The 20,162-nt window shown below is 40.6% G+C and overlaps 2 protein-coding genes across 4 annotated transcripts in view; one reads left to right on the top strand and one right to left on the bottom strand.

Annotated features, from left to right (window-relative positions):
* The window catches only part of LOC119558262 (chaoptin), a 412,604-nt gene that overhangs the window by 257,495 nt on the left and 134,947 nt on the right, over window positions 1–20,162 (top strand). The gene's annotated exons all lie outside the window — the stretch shown is intronic.
* LOC119558264 lies at window positions 13,615–16,297 on the bottom strand. The gene has a single exon (XM_037871615.1). It carries the CDS (start codon window positions 16,173–16,175, stop codon window positions 14,079–14,081), a length of 2,097 nt encoding a protein of 698 aa, XP_037727543.1. The 5' UTR covers window positions 16,176–16,297; the 3' UTR covers window positions 13,615–14,078.

Below are 20,162 nucleotides of genomic sequence, written 5' to 3'. Positions count from 1 at the left end.
ATTGATTAAGGATGCCACTACCATTTTGGCAAGCGTAGTGAAATTGAATAGGGGCTATTGTGACAGTGAAGCGACGAGAGTTTTCAAGAGACGAGAGCTTAGAGCCGTTGAATCCTTTTAAGTATTTGTAACACCTCCCTCGCATACGGTTCCTAGACTATATCCATTTTTAAGCAACAATTTTGGGAGGCGGATGCGCCTTTAAATGGCTTTCCTTGAGAGTCTTGCCAGGAAGGACATAAGCTGCAGGTTGGTAATTTTCTTACAAAAAAGCATAGCAATATTTATTTTCTAGATGAGATCAATTGTTGGGTTCCGAGCCGTTAGGAGGCTTCTTGGCCCTGCACCAACAATAATAAACGTCGCCAATGCAGTTCAAATGCACTTTCTTCTCAACAAAATCCCGAAACACCAAGTACAGAAGTAAAAAATACATAATAAAAGGACAAGGAAGAACGCTATAGTCGAGTACCTCGACTATCAGATACCCGTTACTCAGCTATAGGGACCAAAGGGAAATGGAGATATGCAAGCAGCAAAGCGTGATTGAAATGCGCCACCTACCGGCGGTAGACAGATTTAAGCGTTATGGGCGTTAGAGTGGGCGTTGCAAGTCTTTTTTTATCAATCGGTAGGTATTGACGAGACCAATACATTTCAGATACAAGTTTTAATCTAGCATGAAAATTGTTGGCGCCACAGGCTTGGGCAGTTTGTGGGCGTTAGAGTGGGCGTGGCATATTCGCATAACAAACTTGCGCTGCGTACAAGGCTACGGAATCACAATCTGAAATCCCAATTCTCTATCTTTGATAGTTTCCGAGATATCCACGTTCATATTTACGATTGTTTGAAGTTTGTGGCCGTTAAAGTGGGCGTGGCAAATCTTCTTCTTCTACGGAATCACAATCTAAAATCCCAATTCTCTATCTTAGGTAGTTTCCGAGATATCCACGTTCATATTTACGATTTTTTGAAGTTTGTGGGCGGTTTGTGGGCGTTAAAGTGGGCGTGGCAAACTTTTTTTGGGTCAATCGATAGGTATTGACGAGAGCAATACATTTCAGTCAAAATTGTTTCTCTAGCATCAAAACTGTAGGAGCCACAGCTTTTGGCGGTTTGTGGGCGTTCGAGTGGGCGTGGCACTCTGCTGAAACAAACTTGCGCTGCGTAAGAAGCTCAGAAATCTGCACGCCAAATCTCAATAGCCTAGCTCTTATAGTTTCATCTCTCAGCGTTCATCCGGACAGATGTACAGACGGACAGACGGACAGACGGACATGGCTAGATCGACTCAGCTAGTGATCCTGATCAAGAATATATATATTTTATGGAGTCGGAAACGCTTCCTTCTGCCTGTTACATACTTTCCGACGAATCTAGTATACCCTTTTACTCTACGAGTAACGGGTATAACAAGTTTGCTTGAGTGGTATGCCACGCCCACTCAATCGCCCATAGCGCTAGAGTCTGTCTGGAGCCCACATTTTGAAGATTTTGTTTCAGCGTAAGTTTAAATTGATTTTATTGATCAATACCTATCAACAATCCAAAAACCATACAAATCGCAATAAATATTATTTAAAATGTAATAAATTTCTAAGTTAATAAGTGGTAAAGGCCTTGCATTGTCAGAAATACCGCTGCCATCTGGGAATTTAATTATAAAAGTGGTCAACGTGCATTACAATGTTTTTGTTTTAAGCTTTGTTAGCTGAGTTACGGAAAGGATGATGGCAGTTTTTGGTAGAGTTGGACCTCTACATCACAAAAAAGAAATAAAATAAAATTTAAAATTTTTATTTAAGTTTTTTTAAAAGGTTTGGAATCTCCGTGTTCTGAATTATATCTCGAGTTGCGCTTAACCAATTTAGGTGATATATGTTTAAATTTACAACTATAATGTGAGACTTTAATTGTTAGCTACAACTCGGCAAACTTTGAAAATTTTGAATTTTTTTTTAAGTTTTTACGATGTCAACAGACGACTTACAGTCACGACATCTCGAAACTATGAAGGCTAGAAAGTTAGGACTGTAATGAAATAATGGACATCAGTACTTTTTAAGAACCTTTCGATCTACAATATATTATGAATTATTCTTAAATCTAATCCTATTTGTACCAAAAGGAGTAACGATTTATTAATAAAGTAAGATAAGTGCAGGCATAATTTAAGGACGAATAATTTTTAAATCAAAAAAGACACGAATACTTAAATTGGTTTTTAATTATGTGCTAGTAAGAGAAACAAGAATTTGAAACTGAAAATGAATAAACGAGATATATCTAAATAATATTAATGATTAGAGATGATCGTTATTTAAATCCAAATTGCGCTCAATTTAAGACCTTTTCACGAACGGTTTTAAAATGTTAAGCATGAAATTGTTCTTAAATCAAGACTGAATTGTGTGCAGGCATACAGATTCTAGGGGTTCTTAAGCAGCAATCAGTTTAAGCAGACGCTCATAAACGCCCTCTGTATAGACAGTCTGTCTGTATAATAGATATTTACGCAATGCGATCCCATGCAACGATTCCTTTTTGTAATTCTAACGATGGCAAATGATAGTTGGCATCGGCATCAACAAATACTATTCAAGTATATTTTAACTTACTCGTGCAGTCTCTGCTTATAGTTGAAGACCAGTTAGACTGGATGGGCAAGTTTCTTATGTGCACCCCTGCTAAGAAACTTAAAGCATATCTGTCAATTTAGTTACATCTACAATTGATAGTTAATCACAAACAACTTTAAGTTCGTATTACAATTGTTTACTGGCTTACTCAAAAATTAGGTTACAACAAAGCATAATAATCCGACTAAAATTAAGAAAGGAGTTCTCATATTAACTCGACCAGAAGGAAGCTGCACAACACCTTATTGCCGGACCGAATACGACGCTACCGGCTATTTGATTGCTGTTGCTTTGTTGGGGGATCTGTTTTCAGCCGAATAAAGGATGCCTGACAATGGACGCACGACAAAGAGCCCAGGAATCAATTGACCATGCTGTGGCGATGGCTTCTTGTGGCGGCCGCTGCAGATGCTGCAGTTTCAAGGGTCCATAAACAATAGGCACTAAGCATGTGCTCCATAGTCTGCCAGCAGAGTCTAAAATACAAAAAAAAAACGAAAAATAATACCAGAAAATAGCACAACAATCCAGTCCACTCCACTGTCAGCCACTCTCCTTGACTGTACTCCAGTCTACCCCACTTGCTCACTGCGCTGGATTTCTTTTGGCTTGGAGTGGCCGAAGGTGCAACTATTTAAGGCACTAAAACTGCCACAGGGCAAGCGGATTAAGTGCACTGAGGAAAAGTGCATGATTCAAAATGAATGTTAAAAAAATGTATATGGAACTTATAATTTTTTTTAGTATTATCAATCGCATTATACAAATGATAGAAATATTTTATAAAGAAAAGCATAACCTTAAAATTACACACATTATTTATAGCTAGAAGGAAGGACTAAAATTGTTCTTAGGGCCGTTTTCTTAACCGCATGTTAAACTAAAAGTACGTTTTAAACTCTACTTGTCTTAAAACCTACTTTTAGTTTAACATGCAGACGAGAAAACGGCCCTTAGCAAGAAAAATAGCCTCGTCGTCTGTTTCCGGTGGGGCAGCGTAGCACAAGAGAGTGCCGTACACAACAGGATCAAAGTTTGGCCCTGCTCCTAGCCCCATTAATATTAAACGATTTGCCTTATTCAGCTGCCTGAGACTCTCGACTTTAGCCCCAAGTTCCCACCCCTTTCCAGCAGATTTTTTTTACTGTTATTGGCCTGGTAGACTTTTGCTTGTCTGTTGGGCTTTGGCCACTTTTGTTGGGCTATCAGCGAAGGCAACCGTAAAAAAATGTCGGGAGAGATAATCAATTTTTAATAATTATGGTAAATAATGAGACTAGTCTTTTTTATTCAGTTACACTATTCTTATATACAAGATTATGGAATTAACCAACTGCTTTTAGGATGGTAAACTGCTAAATATAAGAATCCAGCTCGATAGTTTGGCGGGAAACAGCTATAAATAGCTAAATTTCGTACACCCGTTACTTGTGAACTACTAAAGCTACAGGCTTTAATGTCGTTAGAATGGTATTTTGAAATACCATTACCTTTTAAAAATTTTTGGCAAAAGTTTTTTATTCTTATTTTGTAAGTTTTCTTTGATTTCTAAAAAATGGCTCAAAAGATTTCGGTTTCATCGTTAACTTTTGACATACAACACATTTTTGTAAAAATTCACTTTTTATACCCGTTACTCGTAGAGTAAAAGAGTATACTAGATTCGTCGGAAAGTATGTAACAGGCAGAAGTAAACGTTTCCGACCCAATAAAGTATATATATTCTTGATCAGGATCACTAGTCGAGTCAATCTAGCCATGTCCGTCTGTACATCTGTCCGTATAAACGCTGAGATCTCGGAAACTATAAGAGCTATGCTATTGGGATTTGGCATGCAGATTCCTGAACTTCTTGCGCAAAACACCCAAAACACCTGCAGGAGGTCAGTGCAGATAAAAAAGGACGTCTAATCCAAGCCTTATCAAGGTTGCCCATTATTGTGGGACTTGACCCACAGAAAGCAATACCACAACAGGGCAAATCCGCAGAATAGTGGAAGTGCTGCGGATAATCCAATCGAGAAGCCCAATGGGAAGGAGCATGTCGAGTGGGACTTCGCTCCCTACATAGACCGGTCCACGCAAAGAAAGCCTTTGTGTGCGTTGTACTAGCAGAGCCACCAGTAAAACGATCTCCGACGAGCTCTCCATTGCACACTGGGCCAGAAAGTTAATTTTTTGGCCAAAAATCTCTAATTTCTTCCCTAGGATAGTTAGAAGGATGCAGTTTTTTGCATTTTTCTCTTAAACTTTAGAATTTTTAACGAACTAAAAGTAAAATTTATAAGAATTTTATATGGCTTAGATAATCCAAGTCGAAATCGGAAAATTTTAGGTTTTTTTCGGTGTTTTTTTTTAATAACTAGAAGAAGCATTCAATCCATTTTCATACATGACTAAGTATGAGAGAAGACAAATTAAACCAAACTAACACCTTTAAAAAATATTATGTCGTTTAAGATTTCTGAACCGTTAAAAATTGCTACTTTCGGAGGCTCCCACTTCAACGTTTATATAATAATCGACCTAGCAAAATTTTCTATTTATTTTTTCGTTATCTTTTTAGATTTTTATAATCATATTATTAGAAATAAATTTTTTGTAAAATATGGTTTTTTAATTTGTTTAATGTTAATTTGACATATTCTGAAGGCATCACAAAAGTACGCTGCATTTATATTTGTATAATATATTTTAGTTCTCATCCGAAGGAAGTACAAGAAATGCAGCATACCTTTGGGCATACTCAAGTGCTCCCTTATGAATGACAGAAATTGTGAACATTATTTAGAGAAGAGCCAAAAAAGTCATTACATTCGATTGTTTGGTTTCAGAAATAAAAGAAGCGGGAATGAATGAAAAAAATAGATTTTAGATGTTAGGCAAAATAAAATCAAATTTTGTCGCGCAAAACGTACATTAAAGCCTGAAGAAAAAAAATACGGCATACTTGTGGGCATTATTAGTAAAGTTTATTAACATGGGTCAACCTCAAATTAAGCCTTCAATTAAAACTAAAATTACTGAAAACTTTGGCAAAACGAGAGATTCGGCAATGAGCGATTTTAGTAAATTAATCAAAGAATTTATTTTTGATGTAATGACTTCATTTGGGGATGGCACTTAAAAGCACTCGATAAGAAAAGTACTCATTTGCTAAAAAAAAAAGCCGTAAAAATCAACGAATACATTTTTTTGTTAGGAAACGAGTAAGACATATTAGCTATTTTATATTTTTTTTGTTGAAAATAATGACTTATAAAAGTTTTGTGAAGAAGTCGAACAGCTACATCAGCATCTTTGACTTCCAGATTTTTCTTAATTTTCATCAATATTTGATGAATTTTTCACTTTGAAAATACAGTAAAAGAAAACTACCTGCCCGAATTCTGTGAAACTTTGGCATAAATTAGTTTAATGTATAATAAAAAGGACTCCATACTCGGTTTGGTCATTCTCCTTAAAATAACGTATTTTTGCATTGCATAATCGCAGGACTCACCTCCATCATCACCAGCTTCTTGGCAGCTCCTTCGAGCTGGAGGACGCCCTGGCTTCTATAGGGAGGAAGAAAAAATGCCGCCCGCTAAGGGACTGCTGGTGGAGCCATTACCAGGATGCTGGGCGACTTTCTGTAGCATCAACGGAACAACCCCGTTCCCAATCCGGCCCATGCTGGCATATTATTATTTGTGCACCAGCAGATTCGTCTTTTTTGAATCGTCAACAAAACAAACGCAGCTGCTTTACAGTAAGACCATTCTACAAGCATTGCGGGTGAACTTTGAAAACTTCGGTCACACTTCAAAGAATAAGACTTTCGACTAGTGGAACTCTCTGCCCTATTCAGACACAGGGGGGTTTTGCTTCAGCGACCAAATTCCGCTTCAGCGCTTTTTCCTCCATAAGAAATACGTGTGTAGGAAAGAGATGGGAAATAGTCGCTACAACTCGCTGCAGCGGAAAATGGGATCGCACGTGCAAATCGATTCAGTATTCCAGTGTTTTCTTCATCGTTTTTTGCGAGTTTAGTTAATTTTTATGCTTGGCGTTTCGGGATTTTGTTGAGAAGGAACTGCATAAGGAAGTTGTTTTTAGTGCAGGCCGAAATGACCTTCCAGCTTATGTTCTTCTTATCAAGACCTGCCCCTTTTACATAAAAACATACATTATTTATGTAAAACAAAACCCATTTGTAAAAGGATTGACCTCCCAAAATTGTTTCTTAAAATATGTATAGTCAAAAAACCTTATGCGAGGATGGTGTTACAAATACCTTAAAGGGTCCAAACGGTTCTAACTATTGACAATTCTGGTGGCGTCACTGTTGGCCTACAAAAGTCCCTCTTAAATTTCCACAACGCTTGCATGAATGGAAATCTCAACCTTTTCCGATTTGCTAATAGCAATAAAATAATCATTCGGCGCTAACAACATTCCACATGCTAGCGTTTAAATCGTTTTTAGCTTTGTATTGCTTACCATTTTTTTCGGAGCAACTAAATTTGCACGTTTTCCCCCTTTGGGATTCAGTTTGCTTATACCGATCAGCTGTTCGCTTAAGCGATTCACTACACCCAAAAAAAAATCGTCATCAATATGCCATTATTTAGGTGTCAATGTGATACTATTGAGTGTCAAAAAATCTCTGATACGAAGCACATCTTATTGACACTATTTTGGTGTCATTTTGATATTTTCGAAAATATCAATTTGACACTTTTTGGTGTCAAAAGGACACTACGCATTGGCATTTTTTAGTAAGAATATGTGGTCACATTGACAATATTTCGCAGTAATTTGATACTCATTCGGGGTAAAAAAGGGCCATTTTTAGGGTCAACTTGATACGATTTTAGTATCAATATGAAACGAATAAATAGTTGATTTCACACCCAAAAAAAGACCAATAATTTATTTATCATTTTTTTAAATACAAATTTGGCTTTTTTTGAAGTTATATGTATATTTTTAATTTTATAAATTTGCTGCCGTCGACCAGGTGTACATACGTGGATAGGCGGGCCATCTGCATAGAAACGTTGTCCTCCATAGTGAACTTAAATGAGAAAAAAAAATATTGCATTCAAAAATTGCAAGCGATGTCACCGTCAGTGCTTACATGCTTACATATATATATATGTGCAGTGTGTATCTATAAATTCGAAGATCGCTGTAACGAATAGATACACATTCCAGCGTAAATATGTATGTATGAAACCGCAAAGTACATTACATATTACATATTATATTATTAGGGATGTACTTACCTGATTCAATAAACACTAGCACCTTGCACTGAAATATTTGTCTCTTTTACGCAATGTCGAGCTCACAATGATTTATCGATAACTGCGCTTGCTTGCACGATAAGCGCAGTTCGAATTTCGAAAATAAAAATACAATTATTGGTATCGACGAGACCCTGGATTTGGTCAAAATGACACTAATTAGGATCAAAAAGATTTTTCATACAATGTAGTATACTTTTGACACTCACTTAGGATCAAATTGATCCCAAAAATTTGATCCTAGGTGTAGTGTCATTTTCACCCACACTTATCAAATTGACACCCGAAGATTTTTTTTTGGGTGTATGTGAACAGAAATCCGCTTAAGTTGATGTCTGCAGATGGTATTAGCCGATCTGAGTACTAGGCTTAAAATCGAAATGACGAAAGCTTGACATTTAATATGTAGTATTTTATTTGGAAAAACTATTATTAAACAAGAGAAAACGCTATAGTCGACTGCTTCGACAATCAGATACCCGTTATTTAGCTAAAGGGACCAAGTGGAGATGGAGACAGGCAAGCAGCAAAGCGAGATTGTAATGAGCCATCTACAAGAAAACTGTGGGCGCCACATTTTGTGGCGGCTTGTGGGCGTTAAAGTGGGCGTGGCTTATTTGAGGAACAAACTTGCGCTGCGTACAAGGCTACGGAATCTAAATCTGAAATCCCATCTTTGATGGTTTCCGAGTTATCCCCGTTCATACTTACGATTTTTTGAAGTTTTTGGGCGATAGGTATTGATAGGAACAACACAATGCAGATAAAATATTTTTCTAGCATTTAAACTGTAGGAGCCAGTTTTGGGCGGTTTGTGGGGGTTACAGTGGACGTGGCACACTGACGAAAAAATCTTGAGCTGCGCAGGAATCTCTTGAATCTGCATGCCTAATCCCAGTATTGCAGCGTTTCTAGTTTCCGAGATCACAGCGTTCATACGGACAGACTGGCATACGGACAGACGGACATGGCTAGATCGACTCGGCTACAGATCCCGATGAAGAATAAATATACTTTATCGGATCGAAAACGCTTCCTTCTACCTGTTACATACTTTCCGACGATTTTAGTATAGACTTTTACTTTACTAGTAACGTGTATTCTAATATCAATATAGTCTTAATCTTTAAAAAAGATCAAATTGACCAGCGCTGATCAATTTCTAAAATTTTTTCTGTGTTGTGATCCTGATCAAGAATAAACGCACTTTGTAGGGTCTTTAAAGCTTCCTTCTACCTGTAGCATACTTTCAGACGAATCTAGTAAATGGTTAATTTACTCTACGAGTAACGGGGATATGCATCAATAAAAACAAGTAAGGAAGTTAACTTCGGCAAGCCGAAGTTTGTATACCCTTGCAGCTATAATTATTAAATTTAAAAATACATAAAATGATATTCCCAATAGTATAAGATAATATGTCAAAAACCACCGAAGCTATAGTTGTTTCATATTATTTTCCCACCAATTTTCCGATCGTTCCTATGGCAGCTATATGATATAGTCGTCCGATTTTGATAAAATTAACTTCGAAATTCAGAACTAATTAAAAAATGTTATTTCCAAGCGTAGGAGGTTATATGTTAAAAAAACACCGAATCTATAATTTGTTTCATATTACTTTCCCACCAATTTTCCGATCGTTCCTATGGCAGCTATATGATATAGTCGTCCGATTTTAATAAAATTAAATTCGAAATTCAGAACTAATTAAAAAATGTTATTTCCAAGCGTAGGAGGTTATATGTTGAAAAACACCGAAGCTAGATTTTTTTCATATTATTTTTCCACCAATTTTCCGATCGTTCCTACGGCAGCTATATGATATAGTCGTCCGATTTCGATAAAATTTAATTCGAAATTCAAAACTAATTAAAAAATGTTATTTCCAATCTTAGGAGGTTATATGCTATAAAACACCAAAGATATAATTTTCTTAAATTTTTTTTCCGATTATTCCTATGGGAGCTATAAGATATAGTTGTCCGATCCGGCTGGTTCCGACTTATATACTACCTGCAAAGGATATTAGTCTTTTGGATAAGTTTCAGCCCGATAGCTTTAAAACTGAGAGACTAGTTTGCGTAAAAACGGACGGACAGACGGACAGACGGACATGGCTAGATCGACTCGTCTAGTCTAGTCAAGAATATATATACTTTATGGGGTCGGAAACGTCTCTTTCACTGCGTTGCAAACTTCTGACTGAAATCAATTTACCCTCTGCAAGGGTATAAAAAGAAGCAGGGTGGCATTGGGGACTCGAACCTGCGTCGCTTCGATGTCTAACCAAGGGCTCAATCTTCTGTGCTACGGACACAGCAACTGGCCGTTGACAAGTTCTGGAACTAAATATTTTGATACTCCAGAGCATGCAATATTTATACTTTATTATACCCGTTACTCGTAGAGTAAAAGGGTATACTAGATTCGTCGGAAAGTATGTAAGTATGTAAGGAAGCGTTTCCGACCCCATAAAGTATACATATATATTCTTGATCAGGACCACTAGCCGAGTCGATTTTGCCATGTCCGTCTGTCCCTCTGTCCGTCTGTCCGTCCGTCCGGATGAACGCTGAGATCTCGGAAACTATAAGAGCTAGGCTATTGAGATTTGGCATTCAGATTCCTGAGCTTCTTACGCAGCGCAAGTTTGTTTCAGCAGCGTGCCACGCCCACTTTAACGCCCACAAGCCGCCCAAAACTGTGGCTTCTACAGTTTTGATGGTAGAATAAAAATTTTAACGGAAATGAATTGTTCTTATCAATACCTATCGATTGACCCAAAAAAAAGTTTGACATGCCCACTTCAACGCCCACAAACCGCCTACAAACTTAAAAAAATCGTAGATATGAACGTGGATATCTCAGAAACTATCATACAGAGAGAATTGGGATCTCAGATTTAGATTCCGTTGCCTTGTACGCAGCGCAAGTTTGTTACGCGAATATGCCACGCCCACTCTAACGCCCACAAGCAGCCCAAACCTGTGGGCCCACAATTTTCATGCTAGATAAAAAATTTTGACTGAAATGTATTGGTCTCGTCAATACCTATCGATTGATCAAAAAAAAAAATGTGCCACGCCCACCTTAACGCCCATAACACTTAAATCTGTCTACGGCCGGTAGGTGGCGCATTTTAATCTCGCTTTGCTGCTTGCATATCTCCATTTCCCTTTGGTCCCTTTAGCTGAGTAACGGGTATCTGATAGTCGAGGTACTCGACTATAGCGTTCTTCATTGTTTATGTATACCTTATACTTTTTTTCTTCGGGCTAGTTTCTCTAACCACTACCCGTATTAGTTCTTAGAAAAGGTGATGCCAATAAATTATTGATTGCGTTAGTCTTCTTATTTTTGAGGAAACATTTTTAAAATATAAGGACATCTTTTCTTGTTTTTAGGCCATTTTAATTCATGGTAACCATTTTCTAAAAATGTCCTCGACCTAAGAAAATAATTCTGTATTTAAAGCAATACATTTTATTGTCGAACTTCTAAAATTTGAGCTTTATTTTCTTTTTAGTGCAAATATTTAAGTGCATAATTTAGAATCCCAAGCCAACACATACATTTTTTAGGTGTACTTTTGGTTTGGTTTGGCCTCGTCCGCTTCTCGATGACCGGACAAATGTGCCCTCGTTAGTGGCCTAGTCGGTAAAAACGAGTTAATCGAGGGCCGCAAGGACGAGTGGGTGTGGGCAAGAGATGCGAGTGTGGGGCATGGAATATAGACTGCCGAAAGCGGGCTGGACAAGGGCGCTAATTGCGTGGACATGCCAAATGTCGCACCTGTCCTGGCTAAACAGGACAAACGGCAAACTGGAGAGCAGGATGTGAGCGCAGCAAAGAGCTTGGCGGAAAAGGATCAAGGATAGGTGGCATAGCAAACAGCAGGCGCTGAAATGGCAAATAAACATTAGAGAAAATACAACAACAGCAGGGGCACATCAGGGCAATCACACGTGGCGGTATTGTACTTGTCCCAGGCTCTTTCTGTTCTAGGATGCATATCGAAGGAGAGGGTAAGAAAACAAACCAGCTGGTCGCAATAAAAGAGCAACACTTAAATGTTGTCGCCTTCTAATGGGCGTTCGAATGAATGGATACACGGCCAGGATAATAGCACTTGCAATGGGTTACAAAAGGTAACAAACAATAAAACAATCAATCTGTGGAAACGCTCGAATTTCAAAACATAGGAGTAAAATAATAATACAAAATAAAGTTTTCAAGAATGTTCGGCCTTAGCCTGGTAGATATTTGGGCCTTCAACTAGAAAATGTTAAGCCATATGAACAAATTGTACATATTCTACATGCAGGGATACAATTAACTCAATTTAGGAAAATCTAAGTTTAACTTATTACCAAGACCTATTCCTATAGGAATCGATATTTTCTTTTTTTTCCTTTAAGTATTTTTTCTTGATTTTTATACTTGTTACTTGTAGAGTTATACCCTCTTACTCTTACCTTCTAGTAATAAGTATAAAAATTGTATTCGGGTATAAGTATGTAAGAGGTAGAAGGAAGCGTCTCCGACCCCACAAAGTATATATATTCTCCATCAGGATCACTAGTCGAGTCGATGTAGCAATGTCCGTCTGTCCGTGTGATCGCTGTGATATCGAAAACTATAAGACCTAGACGGTTCATTTTTATACCCGTTACTCGTAGAGTAAAGGGTATACTAGATTCGTCGGAAAGTATGTAACATTCAGAAGGACCCCATAAAGTATATATATTCTTGATCAGGATCACTAGCCGAGTCGATCTAGCCATGTCCGTCTGTCCGTCTGTCTGTCTGTCCGGATGAATGCTGAGATCTCGGGAACTATGAGAGCTAGGCTATTGAGATTTGGCGTGCATATTCCTGAGCTTCTTACGCAGCGCAAGTTTGTTTCAGTAAAATGCCACGCCCACTCTAACGCCCACAAACCGCCCAAGTCTGTGGCTCCTACAGTTTTGATGCTAGAGTAAAAATTTAAACTGAAATGAATTGTTCTCATCAATACCTATCGATTGACATAAAAAAAAGTTTGCCACGCCCACAAACCGCCCACAAACTTCAAAAAATCGTAAGTATGAACGCTTTCAGATTTAGATTCCGTAGCCTTGTACGCAGCGCAAGTTTGTTATTTGAATATGCCACGCCCACTCTAACGCCCACAAACCGCCCAAACCTGTGGCGACCACAATCCACATATTAAAAACCCATAAGTTCGATTTAAATATTTATTTAAGCAAAAAAGTAAAAACAAAAGTGATTAATATTAATATTACAAACATATCAATCTGATATGAAAGAATACCAGTTTAATATGAAAGCATATCAGTTTGATATTTAAAAATACCATACTGGTATTAAAAATACCTTTGCTTTGTCACAAGTTTGATATGTGCGAGTATCAATCTGGTAGGAAAAATACCAATTTATATGTTCGAAAATATCAATGTGATATGGCAACATAAGAGACCAAAATGGATACACAAAAATACCCGATTGATGACCAGTTTTAGTTTTTTATTTTATCTGTGTAGGCACTCTACAAATGCGTTCTCTCTTGTGATCATGATGCGTTTGAAATAAATCAAATTAATTCTTAATTAATTCTAAACTTCTAGTCTATGAAGTAAATGTCTCTGGACACCAAATATTGGCAGCTAATGTGGTCCCGGGCTCAGTCCCTTTACCGGTTACCAAATTCTTTTTGTCTTGGTTGTTCGGAAATGAGCCAATGGAACCAGGCACATTTATATTGCCAGAAAATGTGCCAATGGAATCCAGCTATTGGAGAAACTTCGAGTAAGGAAGTCGAGCTTTGAAAGTTTGACCGAAGTTCCACTTTTTGATTTTGTCTCGGTCATTTGCTTTTATTTAATTTTATCGTATTTTCTTATCTTAATTTTTACTAGTTTTTTATGTAGCTTATACGAGTAAATGTACTTATATACTTTTTCATTTTATACGACCGCTGGTGCTCGCGGCTTGGAGTGGTTGGCAAACAATTACATTGCCGCCGAATTGGAAAGTAATCAAAGCTGGGCACGCAGCCCGAGCCTTTACCCTGGATGTTTGCGCTGCTTTTGAGGGGGCTTGGCGGCTGATGGTGGGATAATTTAGGGGGTAGCTTGGGGAGCTAAGCCTGGAACTCGTTCTGCTCCTCATCGTGGGTCTCGACCTGTGGTCTGGCGTAGGGAAGCAGCTGTAGAGGTCGATCAGCCGAGACTGTGGGCTGTAGGCTGGGCAGGGGTATTAGAACCTGACCTGTTCTTCTGAGTGGACTGCTTTCCCTGCTGCTTAGGATCTCTTTTCTCAGGACGAGGTCCCTCTCTGTGTTCCTGCCCAGAGCCCTTTCCCGTTGCTTCTCCTGCCAGTGGACATTCCGTTTCCCGCCGTCCCTTCCCGCACTCGATGCCGTAGGTACCATGGGTCCATAACTTATGTCCCTGTTGGGACTAAGACACAAGCTTTGGATACTGATGCCACTGGATAGCCCGTGGGGACAGAGTCGGGAATGGCTGCTGATATCCGGTAGACTTCGACAGCTGCTGAAACAGCTGCCCCCGGTGTTCGTGGTGGTCTGGGCGGAACTCGGCTCCGGCCGGGCAAACAGCTCCATCACACTCGGCGGCTGGGCTCCCTTGGGCTCCGACCTTAGTCGGTGCAGCGTGATGCAGAACTCATGGAAACCGTGCACCGTGTGATAGTTGTCCGGCTGATCCTTGAGGCTTGCCAGGGCCATGTCAGGGTGCAAGACGGCGTGGCAATCCATTCCCGGCGACCAAGTTTGCTGGTAGTGCGGAGCCTCAACATCCAGTTGCGACTCGTCCAGGCGGTCTATTGCGCTCTGCAGTGCAGGATCTAGTATCCCCACCTCGCGGGCAGTGCGTACGTCGTGGCGCCAAAATTGCTGATGCCGTTGAACTGCCGGAGCCACCTCCTTAATCCTCAGGACCACCACGCCCATTATCCAGACGCACATTATATTTAGAAGAGTCAAGGCCATGCTGACAGCTGCACAAATCAGCAGTTCCACGGAGAGTTGCGAGGAGTACGTCCTGTGCTTCATCAGACTGGCCAGGAGCTCGTGATCGGCTGGCAGTAAATGGGATCCAATGGCCAGGGCCCAGAGCAGTCCGGCGTTCACAGCAGGCGGCAGTAGGGAAGCCGAGATGGCCACGCCCACTAGGGACCCTGTATTGCCTCCCAAAACCGCAATGGCACCTGCCGCCCCCGAAGCCAAGGCGGTGCAAACTCCGATGGCCAGGGAGTGTGTGTCACATCGGGAGACGATCTCCTCTGTAAGACCCGTGGAAATGGCGAAGAAATGGCCGAAGCCACAGACTATGGCCCCGAAGAAGAATCCTATGCCAACGGACACGGCTATGCCCAGGAGCTCGTTCTTCAGGCCCAACCACCGTAGCTCCCGGTCGCCAATCACCGAACCAAAAATGGCCGCAATAATGGGACCCATGAGTGGGGAGATCAGCATGGAGCTGGAGAGGAACAGGAAGCTATTCTCAACGAGACCGACGCAGGAGAGCAGGGCGGCCGCCATCAGCAGCACTACGAAGTCAAAGGTCAATGTGGCATCCCGACGCACCTGTCGCACTACCTGGTTAACGTTTAGTCTACATCTCACCGAGTCCATAAAGCTCTGCCAGCCCTGGCTTTGCTCCTGACCCTGATCCACGAAATCGCCATGGCCTTGGCAAGGGTTCTGGGAGCTGGGCTTAGCCCGGGTTTCCAGGCAGGTGAGGGCGGACACATGTGTGCCAGGTCTTTCCCCAATTCCCCAGTCCTGCAGGGTGCACAGCAGTCTTTCATAGCGTTCATCCTGCAGGAGGTCAAACCGGGCCTGGAGCTGCTTTCCCGGGACGTCGTGCGACCAGAAGACGTCCTCCAGTCGCAGTTCCTCCGCTATGGCCCTTAGTAGCTGCTCCAGGGAGGCATCCTCCTTAAGGTCAGGGAGCTGCAGTGCCCTGCTGTGGTACCTTGGAGCAGGGGCTGTGTGGACCGCAGGCGCCACGACCTCACAACCATTGCTCCCGGCTATCTGACCCAATCGCCAACAGCGCTCGCACACCTCGGAGCTGGACACTTCCGAGTCTTTGCTCCTCAAGCAGCCACCGCAACTGGAGCAACATTGGGTGCTGACCAATGGCCTAGGGTTAATCCTCAGCTCCTCAGCTTCGGTGGGCACCGTGACGACCACGCAGACGGCGGCGCACATGGGGACAGGTTCAGGTTCCCTCCTAGGTCTTGCCTGCAATCCTAAATCGCGAATCTGAAGCTCGAAGTCGGACTTTAGTGTGGGTGTGTGAAAAGGAACAGAAACAGAAGTGATCTGGTTCGATGGATCTCTGATGGACTACTGGGTTCAGTTCATAAACACCACCAACTTTACAATAGTAATAAATTATTATTATAACGAACAATAGCAAACCTGTTTCATCTGGATTCGTGATTCAATTGCAAACGTTGGCGTTAAGTATTATGTTTTACTAGGGGGGTCACAGTAATCTTTTCCAACTAAAATCAGCTATGGTTATTATGTGCATTAATGAACACAACCAACCGTTTTTGATTGGAAGAGATTTCTGTGACACATATATTATTGCCTTCAGTATAGCAAAGGTACACATTCTACCATACACAACTAGTCCTAGGAAAATAATTGTGGATAATATTTGTATTTGTTTTTTTATCAACTGATGCCCTGCTATTGCCTACACACAAAACAATTTGTTTGGTAAAACATACCATAACATATAGATAAGTACACAACATTTTACTTTAAGCCTAGTACTCACATCGACGAAAACCGCGAGCTAACGATAGGAGTGAGCGAGAGGCAAATACGCGGCTAACGCTTTTCGTTCGGTCTGTTTTTCAGCGCGGTACTCAGATGAGCTAAGGAAAAAATACCAGATTTAGCGAGTGAATTTCGATGAACGCAGTTGGCCGCGTCCCAAAGAAAAAGAAATTTAATTTTTGGCGGTGTTCGTGCGAAAGCCGTTTGGAATTAAAAAGTTAACAAGGAAGAACGCTGTAGTCGAGTACCTCGACTATCAGATACCCGTTACTCAGCTAAAGGGACCAAAGGGAAATAAAGATATGCAAGCAGCAAAGCGAGATTAAAATGCGTCACCTACCGGCGGTAGACAGATTAAAGCGTTATGGGCGTTAAAGTGGGCGTGGAACATTTTTTTTTTTGGATCAATCGATAGGTAATGACGAGACCAATACATTTCAGCTAAAATTATTTTATTTATCTAGCATGAAAATTGTGGGCGCCACAGGTTTGGGTGGCTTGTGGGCGTTAGAGTGGGCGTGGCATATTCGCGTAGCAAACTTGCGCTGCGTACAAAGCTACTGAATCTAAATTTGAGATCCCAATTCTCTATCTTTGATAGTTTCCGAGATATCGACGTTCGTACTTACGATTTTTTTAAGTTTGTGGGCGGCTTGTGGGCGTTAAAGTAGGCGTGGCAAACTTTTTTTAAAGTCAATGGATAGGTATTGCTGAGAACAATACATTTCCGTTAAAATTTTTATTCTAGCATCAAAACTGTAGGAGCCACAGACTTGGGCGGCTTGTGGGCGTTAGAGTGGGCGTGGCACTCTGCTGAAACAAACTTGCGGTGCGTAAGAAGCTCAGGAATCTGCATGCCAAATCCCAATAGCCTAGCTCTTATAGTTTCCGAGATCTCAGCGTTCATCTGGACGGACGGACAGACGGACAGACGGACATGGCTAGATCGACTCGGCTAGTGATGCTGATCAAGAATATTTCAACTATTGTGCGGATTTGCCCTGTTGTGGAATTGCTTCCCGTCGGCGAAGTCCCACAATAATATGCAACAGCTTGAAATAGGCGTCATTTTTCATCTGCTTTGAGCTTCTGCAAGCGTTTATGGAGTCTTCCTTCCAATTTTTATACCCGTTTCTCGTAGAGTAAAAGGGTATACTAGATTCGTCGGAAAGTATGTAACAGGCAGATCAGGATCACTAGAGTCGATCAAGCCATGTCCGTCTGTCCGTATGAACGCTGAGATCTCGGAAACTATAAGAGCTACAATACTGGGATTAGGCATGCAGATTCCTGAGATTCCTGCGCAGCGCAAGTTTGTTTCAGTAGAGTGCCACGCCCACTCTAACGCCCACAAACCGCCCAAAGCTGTGGCTCCAACAGTTTTGATGCTAGAATAAAAATTTTATCTGAAATGTGATGTTCTTATCAATACCCATCGATTGACCCAAAAAAAGTTTGCCACGCCCACTCTAACGCGCATAACGCTTAAGTCTGTTTACCGCCCACATAACCATATATTGAGATCGCGGGTAGGTGGCGAATTTCAATCTCGCTTTGCTGCTTGCATATCTCCATTTCCCTTTGGTCCCATTAGCTGAGTAACGGGTATCTGGTAGTCGAGGTACTCGACTATAGCGTTCTTCCTTGTTGTAATAAAATTTCTTTGTCCACCAGCAGACTCTTCTTTTTTAAAATTGCTTCAATTGACTTGTTTTCCGTTGGGCAACCAACCCAATTGCTTTGAACTTTGAAAACTTCGATCACACTCCAAAGAATACAATTTTTGACTAGTGAAACTCTTAGCCGAAAGGATAAAAGTATGGAAGATAACTTTGGCAAGCCGAAGTTTGTAAAGCCTTGCAGGTCTTTCCTATTGGAGCATTGTATATTCTAAGCTTTCCCATTTTTAGAAAACTAAAAAATAATTACAGAAGTGTTAAGATAATGTTCCATTTCCATTTACTGCAGTATATGTTTGACGAAAACAAAATATAAAGGTTTTTGTATTATTTTGTCATTAATTTTTTTGGCAGTCGTATGATATAGTACTCCGATTTTTATTAAATTGAATTTGTAATTCTAAAACATTAAACAAATTTGTATACCGGAGTAGAAAAAATAACGAAGCTTTAATCCCAGTAAAAAATAACGGAAGAAATCAAGAACATTTTTCATGATTTGACAACAATCCGTTCGCTATGTTGCGTTCATAAAAAACGAACGTCACGTGGACGTCACTGAAAAATGTATCGACAGAAATGGAGAGAATACCGTTCTTAAATTATCAACAACGTTCATGAAAACATGTATGCAATTCTACTGTCCCGACTGCCCGTACTTGAAAATTTTGGTGGTCCAGCTGTTAGAGCAATAGGATATAGTTGTCTAATTCAGCTCGTTCTTACTTACATATATACTACCTGCAATAGAAATAAGACTTTTGGTAAGGTTTCATAGCGATAGCTTTAAAACTGAGAGACAAGTTCGCGTAGATAAGGACATGGCTTGATCGACTCGCCTAGGGATGCTGATCAAGAATATATATTCTTTATGGGGTAAAAAGGACCTCCTTCACTGCATTGCAAATTTCTGACTGAAATCATTCTACCCTTTCCAATTTTTAAGTAAGGTAGTTTTAATAAGAAAAGCTCTCTCGCTGAAATCCTAATTAAGTGCCGAACTAAGGTATACTATTTACGCTCTTGGCACAGTCTTTAAATATAATTCAATGGCCATGGATATCTACCACTAAAGTAGTTCTTCAGTAGGATATCCGGAATACGCCCCGCCTAATTTCCGACTAAGCCAAAACTCACATCAAAACAACGGACATGTCCGTTGCAACATCCTGATGACGAGGACGCTTTTGCGATGATGGAGATGATGATGATGGACACTGCGGCAGATGCACTTTTTATCCTGTTTGCTCGCGACTCTGGATGCCCTAGCTTCGGAAACCCACAACCCCAGTCAGCCCACAAAAATCCCACCCCTATGTCAACATATTCCTGGCGCTTCTGGCTGCGTTTGTTTGCATACGCGGCTGCTTTGTAAAAGACCCCGCACCTCTAAAACCGCCCCTTTTGCCGCATAATCGAAACAACTACAGTAACTCTCTATTAAAAAAAATTAAAAAAAGGGGCACAGCCTGAAGGTGCAAAGCAGCCAAAATGTCAACAATCTGCAACAGCTATGAAATATTATGAGGCTTTGTGGGTGGGAAAAGTGTGGAAGCTGGTGGCGTTTTGGCAGTTATAATGCACCAGACGAAAGTCGCACGAATAACGCATGAAAAACGTACCAAAAAGCTGCAAAACCTCCAAACAAACACACACGGATTTTCATATACCAACACACAGATGCACTGACCCACATGGTCAGGCATACTTCCTCCTCTCCGGGGTT

This window comes from Drosophila subpulchrella, chromosome X (genome assembly GCF_014743375.2).
Source record: "Drosophila subpulchrella strain 33 F10 #4 breed RU33 chromosome X, RU_Dsub_v1.1 Primary Assembly, whole genome shotgun sequence".
Lineage (NCBI taxonomy): Eukaryota > Metazoa > Arthropoda > Insecta > Diptera > Drosophilidae > Drosophila > Drosophila subpulchrella.
The sequence above is the reverse complement of the archived record's forward strand: the minus strand, read 5'-3'. Positions and strand labels throughout refer to the sequence as shown.